General features: G+C 49.4%; 1 protein-coding gene and 1 pseudogene across 2 annotated transcripts; both read right to left on the reverse strand.

The window, feature by feature from the left end:
* Window positions 1–563: 563 nt before the first annotated feature.
* Window positions 564–1966, reverse strand: LOC135967887 (growth hormone variant-like; annotated as a pseudogene).
* Window positions 1967–14595: 12629 nt separating this feature from the next.
* Window positions 14596–16259, reverse strand: LOC135967741 (somatotropin-like). Of its 2 annotated transcripts, XM_065531849.2 has the most exons (5): window positions 16188–16259; window positions 15766–15926; window positions 15421–15540; window positions 15163–15327; window positions 14596–14901 (listed from the first exon to the last, which is right to left on the reverse strand). In XM_065531849.2, the coding sequence occupies exons 1-5, from the start codon at window positions 16195–16197 to the stop codon at window positions 14704–14706; spliced, it is 654 nt and encodes a 217-aa protein (XP_065387921.1). In that variant the 5' UTR covers window positions 16198–16259; the 3' UTR covers window positions 14596–14703. The 2 variants fall into 2 exon arrangements, with proteins under 2 accessions (XP_065387921.1, XP_065387920.1); XM_065531848.2 differs by having other exon boundaries at window positions 15163–15540.
* Between the last annotated feature and the right edge of the window lie 807 nt (window positions 16260–17066).

Raw genomic sequence — 17066 nt, forward strand, 5'->3', positions numbered from 1 at the left:
AAGTTGGGCAGATCACCTGAGGTCAGGAGTTGGAGACCAGTTTGGCCAATATGGTGATACCCCGTCACTACCAAAAATACAAAAATTAGCTGAGCCTGGTCGCGCATGCCTGGATCCCAACTATTCGGGAGACTGAGGCAGGAGAATCGCTTGAACCCAGGAGGCAGAGGTTGCAGTGAGCTAAGATCGTGCCAGTGCACTTCAGCCTGGTTCCCAATAGACCCCGTGGGCCCTACAGGTCGTCTTCCCAACCTGCCCCTTGCTCCATATCACCACCCTCCTCCCCATAACATTATAGAAGGACACCTAGTCAGACAAAATGATGCAACTTAATTTTATTAGGACAAGGCTGTTGGACACTGGAGTGGCACCTTCCATGGCCAGGAGTGGCAATTGGGAGGGGTCACAAGGGATGCCACCCAGGCATCTAGAAGCCACAGCTGCCCTCCACAGCGCGGCACTGCACGGTGCGCAGGAATGTCTCGACCTTGTTCATGTCCTTCCTGAAGCAGTAGAGCAGCCTGTAGTTCTTGAGCAGTGTGTCATCGTTGTGCGAGTTTGTGTCAAACTTGCTGTAGGTCTGCTTGAAGATCTGCCCAGTCCGGGGGCTGCCGTCTTCCAGCCTCTGCAAAGTGAAGGAAGAGAAGGAGAGGCTGAGCGCTTGGTCACTGTTGCCTCCCTCCCGCTCTCATTCATTCGTTTTCCTCCCTCCCCTTCAGGGTGTAGAGAGAGGCCTGGAGGATTCACGAGAGGAAATGAAGACTAAGGTGAGTTCTCTTAGGTCAGAGCCTGACTGCTAAAAAGAGGGCAGCAGTTTCTCTCCCTCACCCCTCGAAGCCAGTGGGGTTCCAGGATTGGGAACCCCTGGGGTCACCCTCACCCACATCAGCGTTTGGATGCCTTCCTCTAGGTTCTTTAGGTAGAGATAGACGTTGAAGTTCGAGGTGCCATACACCAGGTTGTTGGTAAACACACTCCTGAGGCACTGCACGGGCTCCAGCCACGACTGGATGAGCAGCAGGGAGATGTGGAGCAGCTCTAGGTTCTGCAGAGGAAGGACCAGCGGTTGCTGTGCTGCCCGGGGGCTCTGACCACAGGCCTACCCCATCCCCGCCTGGGGGAGAAGGCATCCACTCACGGATTTCTGCTGTGTTTCCTCCTTGTTGGAGGGTGTCGGAATAGACTCTGAGAAGCAGAGAGAGGTCTGGGGGTTGCGCAGGAATGAATACTTCTGTTCCTTTGGGATATAGGCTTCTTCCTAGGAGAAGGACCACCCACCAAGGTCTACCCTGCAGACCAGCTCCCGTTGTTACTTTTCTGGGAACCTCACTCAGCGTACGCTCATCTGCCTGCATTTCTGCTTCAGAAAACAACCCTGAGCTCCTTATTCTCTCCCAGGACTTCCCAGCGAGGGAAAGTCACCCCTTCTTGCCACCCCTGATGTGCACCCATTCCCCAAGAGCTTACAAACTTCGGGTACGTGTCAGATGCCAGCTTATGCAGGTGATGGGCGCGGAGCACAGCGGTGTTAAAAAGCCAGGATAAGGGAATGGTTGGGAAGGCACTGCCCTCTTGAAGCCAAGGTAGGCAGAGCAGGGCAATAGCCAGAATTAGGCATGTCCAGGAGCCTGGGGAGAAACCGGAGGGCAACAGAGGGAATGGAGAGCAAGATGCCAGTGCTGTCCCTGCTCCAGGAGCTGTTTTTTTTTCTCCCTCCTCCAGGGACCAGGAACATTCTGAGATTGGCCAAATATCTGGGCTGAGATGCCCCCGTCCCATCTACAGGGTTCCGCCTCTCCCCTCAGGACACATCGTGCAGAAATGGATTTTAGGGGCGCTTACCTGCAGCCATTGCAGCTAGGTGAGCTGTCCGCAGGACTCTAAGTGTTTCAGGGAGTCGGGCCTTGGGATCCTGGAGCTGGTCTCTTGTGGGCCCTTTTTATACCCTGGCCCCTTATCTCTTGCTGCTTGACCCCACCTATTTCTCTGTACGTTTACGCATGGGGCCACTGATGTACCTGTGCTAATGGCTAATTTAGAAGCTCCTCCCACACATGCTGGGATCATGCCCCCTGGCTTGTCATCTTTCCCTTCTCACCGTTACCAGCATCGTAAGAGTTGTGCACAGAGTGTCGGCCAGAGATACCACCCAACTTGTCCTCTCTTTAAGGAGCAGGTGGGTGCCCTCTGGCAGCACATCATGGTGGCCAACCTGAACACGGGGAAGGATGTCAGGATAGCCAGTCCTCGAGACCCCTACAGACCCCATCCCACTCTCTATCCTATCCCTTTCCTCCTCCTCACATGTCTCCCCTCCACCCAGCAGAGAGAATGTGTGTGTTGCGAAAAGGCACCAAACACAGCCAATAGATTGTGGGGGTTCTGGGCAGGATTCAGTCCTGAATTCCACTTTTGCTGACTCCTCCTGGGCCCGCCTGAGGCAACTGGATGCAGTGCTAACACTGACCACTAGAGGGAACCAACCCCACACTTTGCTCTCCCCTTTCCCTGAGTCGGGTGGGCGGTGGTGGTGGGGGAGAGCTCCCACAGGTCCCTGGGGATGAAGAACCCAGACTCATGGTATTGCCCCAGCTCCTTGGACCTGCAGCAGAGATGCAAACCAAGAAACAGATATCCCGGGGACAGACACGGACCACAAGCGCTTCCTCCCCTAGACCTGAAACCATCAGAGAATCGAAAAGTTGGAAGAGCTCTGGAAGGTTTGAGTGTCTTTCCCAGCTTTGGAACTCAGAACACATCAGGCCGAAAGATGCCCTCTCCAGCCATGGAAGCCCCTCCTCTTTTTTCTCCCCCTCCTTTCCAGAGCTGTATAGAGCTTATCCAGTTGCCAAGGGCCTGCCTGTGCATTCTCACGTCAGACCTGCCACTTGTCTTGTGAAGGAGGTGTTATTATCATCCCGTTTCACAGGTCAAGACACTGAGGCTGAGAGAGACTGATTGCATGAGCTACCTCAGCCAGGGCAGCAGATCTCCACAACCTTGCTCTTCCCACATTGTGTTACTCAAAGTCCTTTCTCCGGGCCGGGCACGGTGGCTCATGCCTGTAATCCCAGCATTTTGGGAGGCTGAGGTGGGTGGATCACTTAAGGTCAGGAGTGCAAGACCAGACTGGCCACCATGGCAAAACTCCATCTCTCCTAAGAATACAAAAATTAGCTGGGCGTGGTGGCACAAGCCTGTAAAAGTGGGAGGCTGAGGCAGGAGACTCACTTGAACCCAGGAGGCAGAGGTTGCCGTGAGCCAAGATGGTGCCACTGCACTCCAGCCTGCGTGACAGAGCGAGTCTCCATCTCAAAACAGATTAAAAAAAAAAGTCCTTTCTCCAGAGCAGGTAGTGTGGTGCTACTCAGTTATTTAGTTATTTTAGTTTCTTCATTTTATTTTTATTTTTATTTTTGAGATGGAGTATCATTCTGTTGCCCAGGCTGGAGTGCAGTAGCACAATCTTGCCTCACTGCAACCTCCACCTCCTGGGTTCAAGTGATTCTCCCTCCTCAGCCTCCCTAGTAGCTGGGATTACAGGCACCCGCCACTATGCCAGGCTAAGTTTTGTACTTTTTTAGTAGAGATGAGATTTCAGTATGTTGGCCAGGCTGGTCTCGAACTCTTGAGTTTAGATGATCCACCCTCCCTGGCCTCCCAAAATAGTGAGATGGCGCGAGCCACTGCTCCCAACCCAGTTATTTCAGCTTCTAAATCCCTCTGAGTGCAGGGATTCTGCCCACAACATAAGGGGCCTTTTGCCTCATTTCGTCTTTCCATAAGGGGCAAATTGTTCTTTCTCTATTCCCAGGTGAGAATGGCCCAGTGGCATGGGGTGCCTTGTAGAAACCTCACAGCAGGACAAGGCGAAGGCAGAGAAGGCCAGGACTGAGCCTCCTGTCTCCTGGTGCCCAGGGTTGGTGCTATTTCAATACCATCTGGAGGTCACAAGCATCAGATGCCTCCAGAGGTGAGAGCAGGAAAGAACATCCTCACGGGCACTGAAATCATCCCCCGCTGAGTTTAAGAGCATCTAGCACTTGACGCTGTAGAAACACGAGGAAGGAAACAAGGAAACACTTCTAGAAGTGGTTGGCTGTGGTGTTGGCAACCAGCAATGAAAACCCACAGCCCTGTGGCCCAGGATGTGAATACTGGGGCCCTGCCGTCTCCCGTCTTTCAGAGAGGAAGAGAGACCTCCTTTTTCTGCCTTCATTCCTGAAGCATTACCCGACCAGCAGCCCAGACTCATCATCTGCTGGGAGGGCCCTGGGCTGTGGGCTGTTCTCCAGGCAGGGCTGCGGGAGGATCCAAGAGGGGTGTCATCAATGATACCAACTCTGAGAAAGATGGGGACAAGGGAGGGTGGAGACACCACTTTCCCCATGCTCCTTCCAGCAGCAGCAAAGAGGAGGAGCCAGGTGGGAATGGAGGAGAGTCCCTGAGCTCCACGTAGCTTCTGCCTCCCCCACCATCCTTCCTCCAATGTGAACTGGGACGGACAGATAGCACCCCGTGACAGGGCCTTTTAGCTAGTGCTGGGGACTTAGATGTGGGTTTTTGGCCATGGAAGAAGTCTCCAGCCTCCCTTAGGAATGAGGGCAGCAGGGGCCCTAACTGGGGATCACTCCAGAACTCCGTAGATGGGCACAGGGCTGGTGAGTTTCCTGAGACAGGTTACTGCCAGAAACACGTGGGACCAGCTAGGGCAGGGAGTGTCTCCTCTCTCCACTTCTGTTGACCTCAGAGTTATGGTGACTCAGAGGACTCTAGAGACCCCTGGGGAAACAACTTTACAAAGCGTTACCATGGCAACCATGGACCAGAGGGAAGAACTGAGGCCCACAGGTGTGGGCAGAAGTCGATGATCCTTTTCTCTAGTCTAGATCTTCCCAGGGCCTTAAGCAATGGAGACCATGTCCATCATTCATTGCTAGTAGAAAATCAACTTTGAATTAGACTTGGGATTTTCCTGACAGTCGTGGGGAGTGGCCCACTGTTGGGGCATCACCTGGGGCCAGATCCCTGGCTCCTGCAGGCTGAGAGACTACCCAATAAGAGCCTCCACATGGCCAGGCGGGAGAGACTGGGCTTCGCATCTCTGGCGTCTGCTTCAAAAGGCTCAGGATAGGCTGGGCGTGGTGGCTCACGCCTGTAATCCCAACAGTTTGGGAGGCCGACACAGGTGGATCACCTGAGGTAAGGAGTTTGAGACCAGCATCGCCATCATGGTGAAACCCATCTCTACTGAAAATAGAAAAATTAGCTGCTCATGGTGACGTGCGTCTGTAATTCTAGCTATTGGAGAGGCTGCGGCATGAGAATTGCTTGAACCCGAGAGGCAGAGGTTGCCATGAGCCAAGATCATGCCTCTGCACTCCAGCTGGGGCAACAGAGTGAGACTGACTTTGTCTCCAAAAAAAAAAGAAAAAAGAAAAAAAAGGTAGAAAAATCCTAATCTCTGAGGTCACCATTATCTAGCTCCTTACCCACTGAGAAGCACAGATGGGAAGCAGGAGCCCCAGGGCCACCATGGCTCGAGCAGCATTATCATTTAGTCGGAATCCATAAGAACACCCTAGGTTTCATCTGGGACTCCCTGCCCATGGGGAAGATGGGAAAGAAGAGTTGACTCAAAGCAGAGATCTGCTAGTGCTCCGTTAGTAAGGAAAGCTGTTGGGTGGAGGGGACCACATTTGGGTGAGGAGAGGGAGCAGGGTGTGAAGGTAGTGAGGGAGTGTGGTGCACCGAACTCAGCTCTTTGGGAAACCGTTTTTGCAGACAAGCCATGGTTAGAGGAATCCCGATGCTCTGGCAAACAGACCTGGCTGGAAGGGATGGAACACAGGCTTGCTTGTGTCCCAAAGGGAAACCCAGCTCCAGCCTTGGTGTGTACCTGGAATGGGGTGGTCTTTGACCTTGAAGTGCCACAGAAGGCAACCCAGAACCACACCAGAGCCTACTGCTGCACAGCCACTAACCAGCTGGGCTCTGTCAGCAAAGACATTGCTGTCATTGTTCAAGGTAAACTTTGCTGCTCTGCTGCCGGGCGGAGGATGGAAATCCCTCAGGGGTTTGGGATTCTTATCCAAGGATGAAAATAAGAAAGATTCTACTAGGTTGGGAAGAATGAGACTCAGAAGTGGGCCTGGTGGGCTGGGGTGGGTGATCCTCGTACTTTGTGACCTTCCTAACTCTGTCTTCTGTGCTTGGACAGGATTGGATGAAGGAATCAGCTCTGCCCTCTTTGTCGTTATTACCGTTGCCCTTGGAGTGGGTGTCATCACCATAGCACTGTATTTGAGCTATCGGCCCTGCAAAGTGGACGGGAGGAAATTGCTCTCTAGACAGAAAGAGGAGGACAAAGAGGAGAAAAGCCAGTTTACTGTTGAGGAAGAGAAAAGTACAACTCATATAATTGACAGCTATTTGATGGAATGAGACTTCTGCTACTGTGGTTTCCCAGGGAGGGAAGAAGGGATAGAGGAGAAAGGAAGAAACAGAATGGCAGGCTGCATTTCCCTTTGTATTCTTCTGTCTGTAAAACAGTGTTTCAGGCCCCCATGTCCCAGGTCCTGTGTGTCCAGTATGTCCACAAGCTCACCTTTCCCTCTATCTCTCTCCCCTCCTTTTTTTTCTCTTTTTGAGATGGAGTCTCACTGTTGTCACCTAGGCTGGAGTGCAATGATGCAGTCTCGGCTCACTGCAGCTTCAGCCTCCCAGGTTCAGGTGATTCTCCTGCCTCAGCCTCCCCAGTAGCTGGGATTACAGGTGCACACCACCACGCCTGGCTGCCATTTCTTTATGGTTCGCACTGCCCTTTCTCTTAAACGTCATGCTAAAGACAGGCACATCTTAGAAATGCAACTCATATGTCATGGTTTTCTGATTTCTAACTGGGAACTCAATTTGTAGTCCAGGGACAGGACTTTGAAGGGAGTAAGTATCAAATACGGGGCTAGGAGTCAGAGCTCTGTTCCCATCTCCACTTTCCATTGCTCCCCTGACCTGGGCTTCTGGAGTGCCAGCTCCCAGAGCTGAGCTTGTTGACATCATTAAGGATCAGTGGCAAGCTTCAACTCAGTAACCATCTGTTGTGGGTCTTGGGGGAGTATACAGATGGTAAGAAATTCCACTTTGGGCCGGACAAGCATCCTATCTAGCCCAGTGTCCTGTCTGTGAAGTAGAAGGTAGAGTTCTTCCACGGAATTGGCGTCATAGGTTAAGCACTCCAAACATCTCTGAATTCCTTTTGACAGAGAGATCAACTGTGAGTTGGCATTTGCCAGTTTTATTTTTTTTACCCATATGGGCGTCTAGGTTACAGTTCCAATGTTTACTCTCCCTTTTCATCAACAAGTGGATATTTTCATCTGTCTGAAAACAATTTCCCTGAAACTTCAAGAGGAATCCTCTTGTGCAAACGTTCATATGATTTTATGATTCAGCTTCCTTTCTTGTCCTTGGAAAAGAGTATATTCACCCTCGGAGAAGGCATGAGGAATCATAAAACCAGATCTTTTCTTCCAAATCAGTCAAGAAATGTTCACTGGAAAGTTGCTATGGTAAAAATAAAAGTGATTTTATGATATCCAAATGCATTTCTCTACCCTTCTGTGTCATTGCTGAAAGCTCTTATTATGTCAAACAGTTGCATTTTATAACTTTTTTTTTTAGATGGAGTCTCGCCCTGTTGCCCAGGCTGGAGTGCAGTCGCGCAATTTTGGCTCACTTCAAACTCCACCTCCCAGGTTCAAGGAATTCTCTGCCTCAGCCTCCAGAGTAGCTGGGATTACAGGTGCCCACCATCATGCCCAGCTAATTTTTTGTGTTTTTAGTAGAAACAGCGTTTCACTATCTTGGCCAGGCTGCTCTTGAAGTCCTGACCTCGTGATCCACGCACCTCGGCCTTCTAAAGTGCTGGGATTACAGGTGTGAGCCACCGCTCCCAGCTGCATTTTATAACTTTAAGGACAATTTCTAAGGAAAAAACACCGTGTTGATAGCATAAACAACCAGCCCAGGGCAGGGGGTGCATTAGCTCAGGGCAGCAGCCTATTTGACCTGCTTTCAAAACTAAAATTCAGGCCGGGGAGGTGGCTCACACCTGTAATCCCAGGTCTTTGAGAGGCTGAGGCAGGCGAATCACTTGAGCCCCAGAGTTGGCAAATATCCTGGACAACATGGTGAAACCCCATTTCTACAAAAAATACAAAACTTAGTGTACTATACTGGCACGTGCCTGTAGTCCCAGCTACTTGAATCTGCGGACTCAGAGAGTCTGAGGTGGGAGGATCACTTGAGCGCGGGAGGTGCAGGGTTGCAGCTAGTTGAGATCATGCACTGCACTCCAGCCTGGGTGACAGAGCCAGACCCTGTCTCAAAAACAAAACAAATGAAACAAAAACAAAAACTGAAGTTCAGACTTCCAGATAGAGAGAGGTGCGTAGCCTTCCAAATTGCAGATACTAGCTAGAAAAAATCGTGGCATCAGACACCAGAGAGAAAACATTTTCCCATTCTTCTCAGACCTCCTCTGAGTCTGGTGTTATAGATTAAGTATAAAAATAACCCTTTGGTTTCACCACATACAAAGCAGTGGGGATGCAGCGGTGAACAAAACATTGTCCCTGGCTTCCACAAATTTATTAGGAAAGCTATTTAGACAAACAAGTAGGAGATTACATTTGTGCATGAATTCCTATGACTGGGAAAGCAGATTGTTAAGAGAAAGCATAACTCAGATCAAAGAAGGCTTCCTGGAGGGACATGAATTATCTTGACTTTGCAAAATAGCATCATCCCCCAACATGACCTTTTCAACCTGGATGTTTCCACTAGGTGGAGCTACTGCTCTCTCATCCTGTGAGTCTGATATAAATCATCCACCTTCCCTGAATCGAGCATTTGGGGAAGTAAGTTAAGAAGCAGGTTTCAGAGACAGGAGTATAGAGCCGCCCCATCCGGGGATCCACAGCCATTTCGGTGTCAGGATCAGCCGCATCAGGGCTGTAGTTATCCTTTATCTGCAAACCCTGCCTCATGGCCTCAGTGTCTTGAAGCACAGCAAATCTAAAAAGGAAGGGAAAAATGAGCCAGGTGTGGTGGTGTGCACCTGTAATCCCAGCTACTGGGGAGGCTGAGGCAGGAGAATCGCTTGAATCTGGGGCGTGGAGGTTGCAGTGAGCCGAGATCGCGCCATTGCACTTCAGCCTGGCCAACTGAGCAACACTCCCGTCTTGAAGAAAATGAAAACAAAAACAAAGAAACAAACACAAAACAAAACAAACAAAACCAAAAAGGGAGGGAAGAAGGGGGCCACTTGGACTTTCTAGTTCCAGCAGGGAGAGCCTGGAGACTTAGCCGGCTGTTGCCTTTGCTTGTCACTGCCACAGGGTGTCAGTGTTGACAGATGGTCCCACACAATACCATCAAACCAAGTGGGTCTGCAGATCCGGGTTCCCAGCTGCTGTGGATCTCTGAGGGAGGATGATCTCCTTCTTCGGGGCCTAGTCCAGCTGCGCTTGTCCTCTTGCTTGGGTTTCCAGGGTTCCAGTTCTTAGAGCTCAGTAGTTTGGAAGAGCTGTCCCGCAACGGTCTTCAGAGTAGGCTGGGTTACTTGGAACCCTTGTAGACTTGGAAACTCTGTTTGCTTTCCTTCCCGAAGGATCCACACCACCAGGGGTCAGGCAGCCCCTTCTCACTGATTCTTTCTTTCTTTCTTTTTTTTTTTTTGGAGATGGAGTCTCGCTCTGAACTCCCAGGCTGGAGTTCAGTGGCGTGATCTCGGCTCACTGCAACTTCTGCCTCCTGGCTTCAAGCAATTTTCTTGTCTCACCTCTGGAGTAGCTGGGATTACAGGTGTGTGCCACCATGTCCCGCTAATTTTTGTGTTATTAGTAGAGACAGGGTGTCATTATGTTGGCCAGGCTGATCTCAAACTCCTGACCTCAGGTGATCTGCCCACCTCTCAAAGTGCTGGGATTTCAGGCTGAGCCACCATGCCCGGCTTCATTGATTCTTAAAGCAGGAAGGGTCTCACATCTCTCTTCCAGTATAATAGAGCTTCTGAGGGTAGCTGCCTTCATTGTCTATAGGAGGAGGCCCCACCCCCTAAATGGTTTTGATCATATTCTTTCTGAACATTAAAGCAAGTGGCTCACGCTTAAATTGCAGCTACCTTGATTATCTCCAGAGGAAGAGTGGCCTTTAATACTCCAAAAGTTTGTCGTCTTTATTATTATTTTTGAGACAGAATCTTGCTCAGCCACCCAGCTGCAGTGCAGTGGCATGATCGGCTGAGTGCAACTCTGCCTCCCGGGCTGGAGCGATTCTCATGCCTCAGTAGCTGGGAATACAGGTGTGCACCACCACACCTGGCTAATTTTTGCATTTTTAGTAAAGATGGGGTGACACCATGTTGGCCAGGCTGGTCTTGAACTTCTGACCTCCTCCCACCTTGGCTTCCCAAAGTGCTGAGATTACAGGCATGAACCACCGTGCCTGGCCGTTTATCCTCTCAAGGATGGTCAGGGTGGCATTTTGGTGTCTTTCTCTCTAGTCCTGAGAAAGCATAAGTTATATCTTTAGTGGGACTTCTTACCATAGGATTAATAATAGTATTTACCTTAGAAGATTATAATTAGAAAGAAATGACATAATACTTGTAATAAATTAGCATGGTGTTCACATTTGTTGGTTTTAATTATTACACTGATAATTCTGGTGGGAATTAAGCACATCATTATAATCACATAAACTCAAAGCAAGAATCAGAAATCCATGGTGACCTTGAGGGCCATCAAAAGTCATAGACACCGTGCACAGCTTTCCGATTTTTCTAGTCTTTTTCTTGCTCCTTCCCCTACTTTCCCCCGAGTTTGGTCCTCTATGATTTAGGACTACTAGTAGGGTGACCAGTCCTATTAGCTGAGTTTGCATTGAGCTGAGGGATTCTTGGAAGGAACGTGGGACTTTCAGTGTTGACATTGAGAAAGTCTCCTGAAAACGAGGACAAGTTGGTAACCCTAATCCCAGCGGTGCTCATCACATGCCTCAGCACTCCAGGGCCTTCTGAATTAAAGAAGCAGCCAGGCAAAGTGTCAGCTTGTCTTGGCCTAGAAGCCCAGACCTGATAATTCAGAAGAAAAGGGAAGGGGTCAGTTCTGCTCTCAACTGTGTATAAAGGGACAAAACTCACCATGTGTATTTCAACAACGCTCATGGAAGAAATTCAGAAGTGGTCATTTTAGGTTAGGGTAAATTCAAAAAAATGACAGAGTCAGGAAAACATTATCCCAGGGGTCAAGGATGACTCGAGCTCTGCCTACTGAACTCCTCCTTGTGCCAGTCTCACTAGTCTTATCTTTAGGAAGAGTTTTCATTATAAAATACCATTAAGGGTCAGGCGCGGTGGCTCATGCCTATAATCCTAGCACTTTGGGAGGCCAAGGCGGGTGGATCCCCTGAGGCCAGGAGTTTGAGACCAGCCTGACCAACATGGCGAAATCCTGTCTTTACAAAAAACACAAAAATTAACCGTGTGTGGTGGTGCACGCTTATAATCCCAGCTACTCAGGAGGCTGAGGCATGAGAGCCATTTGAACCCGGGAGGTGGAGGTTGCAGTGGGCTGAGATCGCACCACCGCACTCCAGCCTCTGTTTCAAAAACAAAAACCAAAATGGACTTTAAACATATTTAGTTGTGAGAATATATAAGCATTTTACCATTTTACGTGTACATCTTAACCATTGTATGTGTACAGTTCTGTCACATGAAGTACATTCACATTGTCATGCAACCATCACCACCATCCATCTTCAGAACCCTTTTCATCTTGCACAGTCTAAACCCTTTGCTCATTGAATAGCTCCCTATTCCCTCCCTCCCCACAGCCTCTGGCAGCCACGATCCTACTTTTTGTCTCTATGAATTTGACTGCTCTGAGTACCTCATATGACTGGTATCAGACAGTATTTGTCTTTTTGTGACTGGTTCCTGAGAAACACTTTTGAGATGACTGGTTGGAATTCAGAGCAGGTGGCACCACAACTGGCCCAGGTGTCTCATCTCCTTATTCTCCTTTTTCCCTGTTAAACCAATACACCTGTGGACACGAGGCTCTCATCTCTGCGGTCCCTAACACAGTGGTTCTCAACCTTGTTTACACATTAGAATCACCTGGGAAAGTTTTCAAACTACTCTTGCCTGTACCAGATTCCAGGCTAATTATATCAGAATCTCAGGGACTGAGGGCTTACATATGCATCGTTTAGAAAACACCCTAGGCATCTCAAATTTGCAGCGGAAATTGCTGTCCACACCAAGTTGATGAGCTGAAAAGTAGAATAACTGTGGGTAAATCAAAAGAGTTTAAAGTAGATGGTCTTTAAGGTCTTTTTATATTCGAAAATGTGCAAAGTCATGTAGTATCTTTCTAATTCTCAACCAGCAGTGGTTGAGTGCATTCTCCTATACCGGAAGGGAGCTGGGTGGACACTCTCTGGAGTGTGGCTCCCCCTGCAGTTCAGTTTTATGTTAGGACCACCCCACTTTAGAACCCTCTTAGTCACCCAGGTAGGCGCTGGACATTGTCATTCCCCTATCACGTGCATTCAACAAATACTTACAAAGATGGGTCACCTTTCCTTTTAAAACACGCAAGCCAAGAGATAATTAAAATTGTGCTCATTCTATCGACTTCTAAAGACCGTGAGATTTCTAAATAATTTTAAGGCCGAATGAAGGACGCTGCAGGAATATTGATTCCAGCTTTGTGCAAGAAATAGTTTTCTGCAATGAGAGTGGTTTAATAGAATGAGGAGCGCTGTGAAAAAGTGATTCCCTTGGTCCTAGTGCTACACACTCGTAATTGGAATACTGACTATAATGGATGCCGGAGGATAAGATTCCCAAAGTAGAAGAAACTAGACTGACTTATGAGGCCCTTCTAACTTCAAAATGCCATAATTTTAAAGCCAGATAGTAGAAGAACTACGTAAGATGTAGGAATGACTTCTGAACTGAGAAATGCAGCAGCTCCAGAGTTCTTCTTATTTCAGCTTTCGGCCACTCCCCAAGGACTGAGTTATTAACTGTAAAATAGCCAAAAATGAACACAAATGGGTCTCATTATCAAGAAAATTCATTATAGTACATAGGAATCAGAACTTCTAAAGAAGATTAATTAGGGGGTTGATTTTTTGCATTGCAGAATAATTCCTGACTTCATGAAATCATTTTTGGATACTAGAGTTCCTGTGAGCATCTTAGTATCGATTTATAGGTCACCAGTCACTTAGCCAAAGTGCTTGGCAGAGTAAACTCTTAACTCTAAAGAACTAACCACCGCTCTTTAGTGCTTCTCAACACTAAACATCTGAAATGTTCATTATTTCCTAATTGTCAAGGAAAACAATATAATTTCACAACAGATATTTAGACACTCCATCAGAAAACACAAAACATCCAAAAATTCAATGCAGAAATAACTACAATTTCTTGAGTACTATAATATATCAAAAATGTCACTGTGTTTAATCCTCTCATAATCCTAGTAAAGCAATATATTATTATCTCAGCTTGGTCAAGTAATTTATTCAGGAGCACTAAATTATGTAAAAACCAAATTTTTCTGATTCTTTCCCTTACACCAAGTTCCCCAATCAGCATCTCTTAGAATAAACTTGCTCACAAACAGCTTGGAGACCATGTGTGTTTGGGTTAATTTTTGCTCTTAATATATGTTCAATATGTGTTGCCAGTGTTTAAATGTTAGATTTCACGTAAAGGTCTGAATATCCTAGCTGTCTCAAAGAATCAGAAGGTCTGGAAGCCCTGTCCCTGCAGTCCTGATGGTGACAGGCTGGGTGGGTCCTACCTCAGCAGGGGCTTGAGTGCTGCAGATTGTGCTGGTTCTCACCCCTCTGTGTTGCATCCACCAAAGGAAAGCGAGTGTCATCTGGGATTTATCCTATTCCATCCAGCCCTCATTGCTTACATTGATATCTTCCTGGCACCTGTTGTCACTGCATTTGCAACCCCAAATAAAATCTCTCTTCCACTTCCCTCACCCTAATTCTGATTCCAAAAGCTCTCGTTCTGTATGTCTGAAACTCATTTTTGCATTGTTCTCATTTCCCAAGAGTAGTTGGGCTTAAGGAATATTGATCTTAAAGTTGTTCTGCACACAAGTAATTCTATTATATTGTTTCCTCACCTGTTGGGAAGCTTTTGCCTCGGCACTTAATAGCCCATCTTGTTTTCATTTCTTCTCATTCCTGGGGGGCCAGGTTTGGTGTTGATGGTAATGGTGGGACAGGAAGAAATGCCTTCAAGTCATCTCTGGGATGACCATTGAGCTATGACCAGTGAGCTGGGACCACTGACCTGGTGGAATGGCCTTAGTGAGTAACAGACTGCAGTGATGTGTCAGCTTTCTTATGGCACAGGAACAACCAAATCTCTTATATTTCAGTGGCCTGGTTCCCAATAGACCCTGCAGGCCCTACAGGTTGTCTTCCCAAGCTGCCCCTTGCTTCACACCACCACCTTCCACCCCATAATATTATAGAAGGACACCTAGTCAGACAAAATGATACAACTTAATTTTATTAGGACAAGGTTGGTGGGCACTGGAGTGGCACCTTCCGGGGCCAGGACAGGCACTGGGGAGGGGTCACAGGATGCCACGCGGGCACCTAGAAGCCACAGCTGCCCTCCACAGTGCGGCACTGCACCATGCGCAGGAATGTCTCGACCATATCCATGTCCTTCCTGAAGCAGTGGAGCAGCTCGTAGTTCTTGAGCAGTGAGTCATCGTTCTGTGAGTCTGTGTCAAACGTGCTGTAGGTCTGCTTGAAGATCTGCCCAGTCCGGGGGCTGCCATCTTGCAGCCTCTGCAAAGTGAAGGAAGAGAAGGAGAGGCTGAGCGCTTGGTCACTGTTCCCTCCCTCCCTCTCTCATTCATTCATTTTCCTCCCTCCCCTTCAGGGTGTAGAGAAAGACCTGGAGGATTGATTCACCAGGGGAAATGAAGACTAAGGTGAGTTCTCTTGGGTCAGGGCCTGACTGCTAAAAAGAGGGCAGCAGTGTTTCTCTCCCCCAGCCCTCGAAGCCAGTGAGGTTGCAGGATTGGGGAACCCTGGCGCCACCCTCACCCGCATCAACGTTTGGATGCCTTCCTCTAGGTTCTTTAGGAGGTCATAGGCATCGCTCTCCGAGGTGCCATACACCAGGTTGTTGGCAAACACACTCCCGAGTAACTGCACGGGCTCCAGCCACGACTGGATGAGAAGCAGGGAGATGCGGAGCAGCTCTAGGTTCTGCAGGGGAAGGACACGCAGTGGCTGTGCTGCCCGGGGGCTCTGACCACAGGCCTCCCCTATCCCCACCTTGGGGAGAAGGTATCCACTCACGGATTTCTGCTGCGTTTCCTCCCTGTTGGAGGGTGTGGGAATAGACTCTGAGAAGCAGAAGGAGGCCTGGGGGTTCCCCATGAGCGAATGCTTCTTTTCCTTTGGGATGTAGGTTTTTTCCTAGGAGAAGGACCCCCCCACCAAGAGGGACTGCTGGTCTCTATGCTGGAGACCAGCTCCCATTGTTACTTCTCTGAGAACCTTGCTCAGTGTATGCTCATCTGCCGGCATTTTCGCTTCAGAAAACAACCGTGAGCTCCTTAGTCTCCTCCCATGACTTCCCAGGCGGGGGAAAGTCACCCCTTCCTGCCACCCCTGACACGCACCCATTCCCCAAGAGCTTACAAACTCCTGGTAGGTGTCAAAGGCCAGTTGGTGCAGGCGATGGGCTTGCATCATAATGTTGTCAAAAAGCCTGGATAAGGGTACGCTTGGGACCCTACCAGCCTCTTGAAGCCAAGGCAGGCAGAGGAGGGCAAAAACCAGGAGCAGGGATGTCCGGGAGCCTGGGGAGAAACCGGAGGGCAACGGAGGGAGCCAGAGAGCAAGAGGCCAATGCTCTCCCCGCCCCAGGAGCTGTTTGTTTTTCTCTCTCCATCCCTCCAGGGACCAGGAACATTCTGATATTGGTTAAATATCTGGGCTTAGATGGCGATACTCACATTCAGAAGCCCCAAACCTGAGGGTTAGTGCCCCCGTCCCATCTACAGGGCGCCACCTCTCCCCTCGGGACACATCGTGTCGAAAGGGATTTTAGGGGCGCTTACCTGCAGCCATTGCAGCTAGGCGAGCTGTCCACAGGACTCTGAGTGGTTCGGGCAGTCGGGCTTTGAGATCCTGGAGCTGGTCTCCTGTGGGCTCTTTTTATACCCTGGCCCCTTATCTCTGGCTGCTTGACCCCACCTATTTCTCTGTACGTTTACTCATGGGACCCCTGATGCGGCTGTGCTAATGGCTAATTTAGAAACTCCTCCCACACATGCTGGGATCATGCCCCCTGGCTTGTCATGTTTCCCTTCCCACCGTCACCAACACTGTGAGGGTTGTGCACAGAGGGTCAGCCAGAGATACTACCCAACCTGTCCTCTCTTTAAGGGTCAGGTGGGTGCCCTCTGGCAGCACGCCATGGTGGCCAACCTGAACGCGGGGAAGGATGTCATGATAGCCAGTCCTTAAGACCTCTACCGACCCCATCCCACTCTCTATCCTATCCCTTTCCTCCTCCTCGCATGTTTCCCCTCCACCAAGCAGAGAGAATGTGTGTTTTGGGAAAAGGCGGCAAGCACAGGCAATAGATTGCAGGGGTTCTGGGCAGGATTCAGTCCTGAATTCCACTTTTGCTGACTCCTCCTGGGCCAGCCCGAGGCAGCTGGATGCAGTGCTAATACTGACCACTAGAGGGTACCAACCACACACTTTGCTCTCCTCTTTCCCTGAGCCTTGGGGCGGGGGCGGGGGCGGGGGCGGGGGCGGGGGCTCCCCCAGGTCCCTGGGAGGACGAATCTACACTTGAGGTATTGTCCCAGGTCCTTGGACCTGCAGCAGGGATACAAACCAAGAAACAGAAATCCTGGGGACAGACACGGACCACAAGCGCTTCGTCCTATGCCCTGAAACCATCAGAGAATCTAAAAGTTGTAAGAGCT

This window comes from Macaca fascicularis, chromosome 16 (genome assembly GCF_037993035.2).
Source record: "Macaca fascicularis isolate 582-1 chromosome 16, T2T-MFA8v1.1".
Classification (NCBI taxonomy): domain Eukaryota; kingdom Metazoa; phylum Chordata; class Mammalia; order Primates; family Cercopithecidae; genus Macaca; species Macaca fascicularis.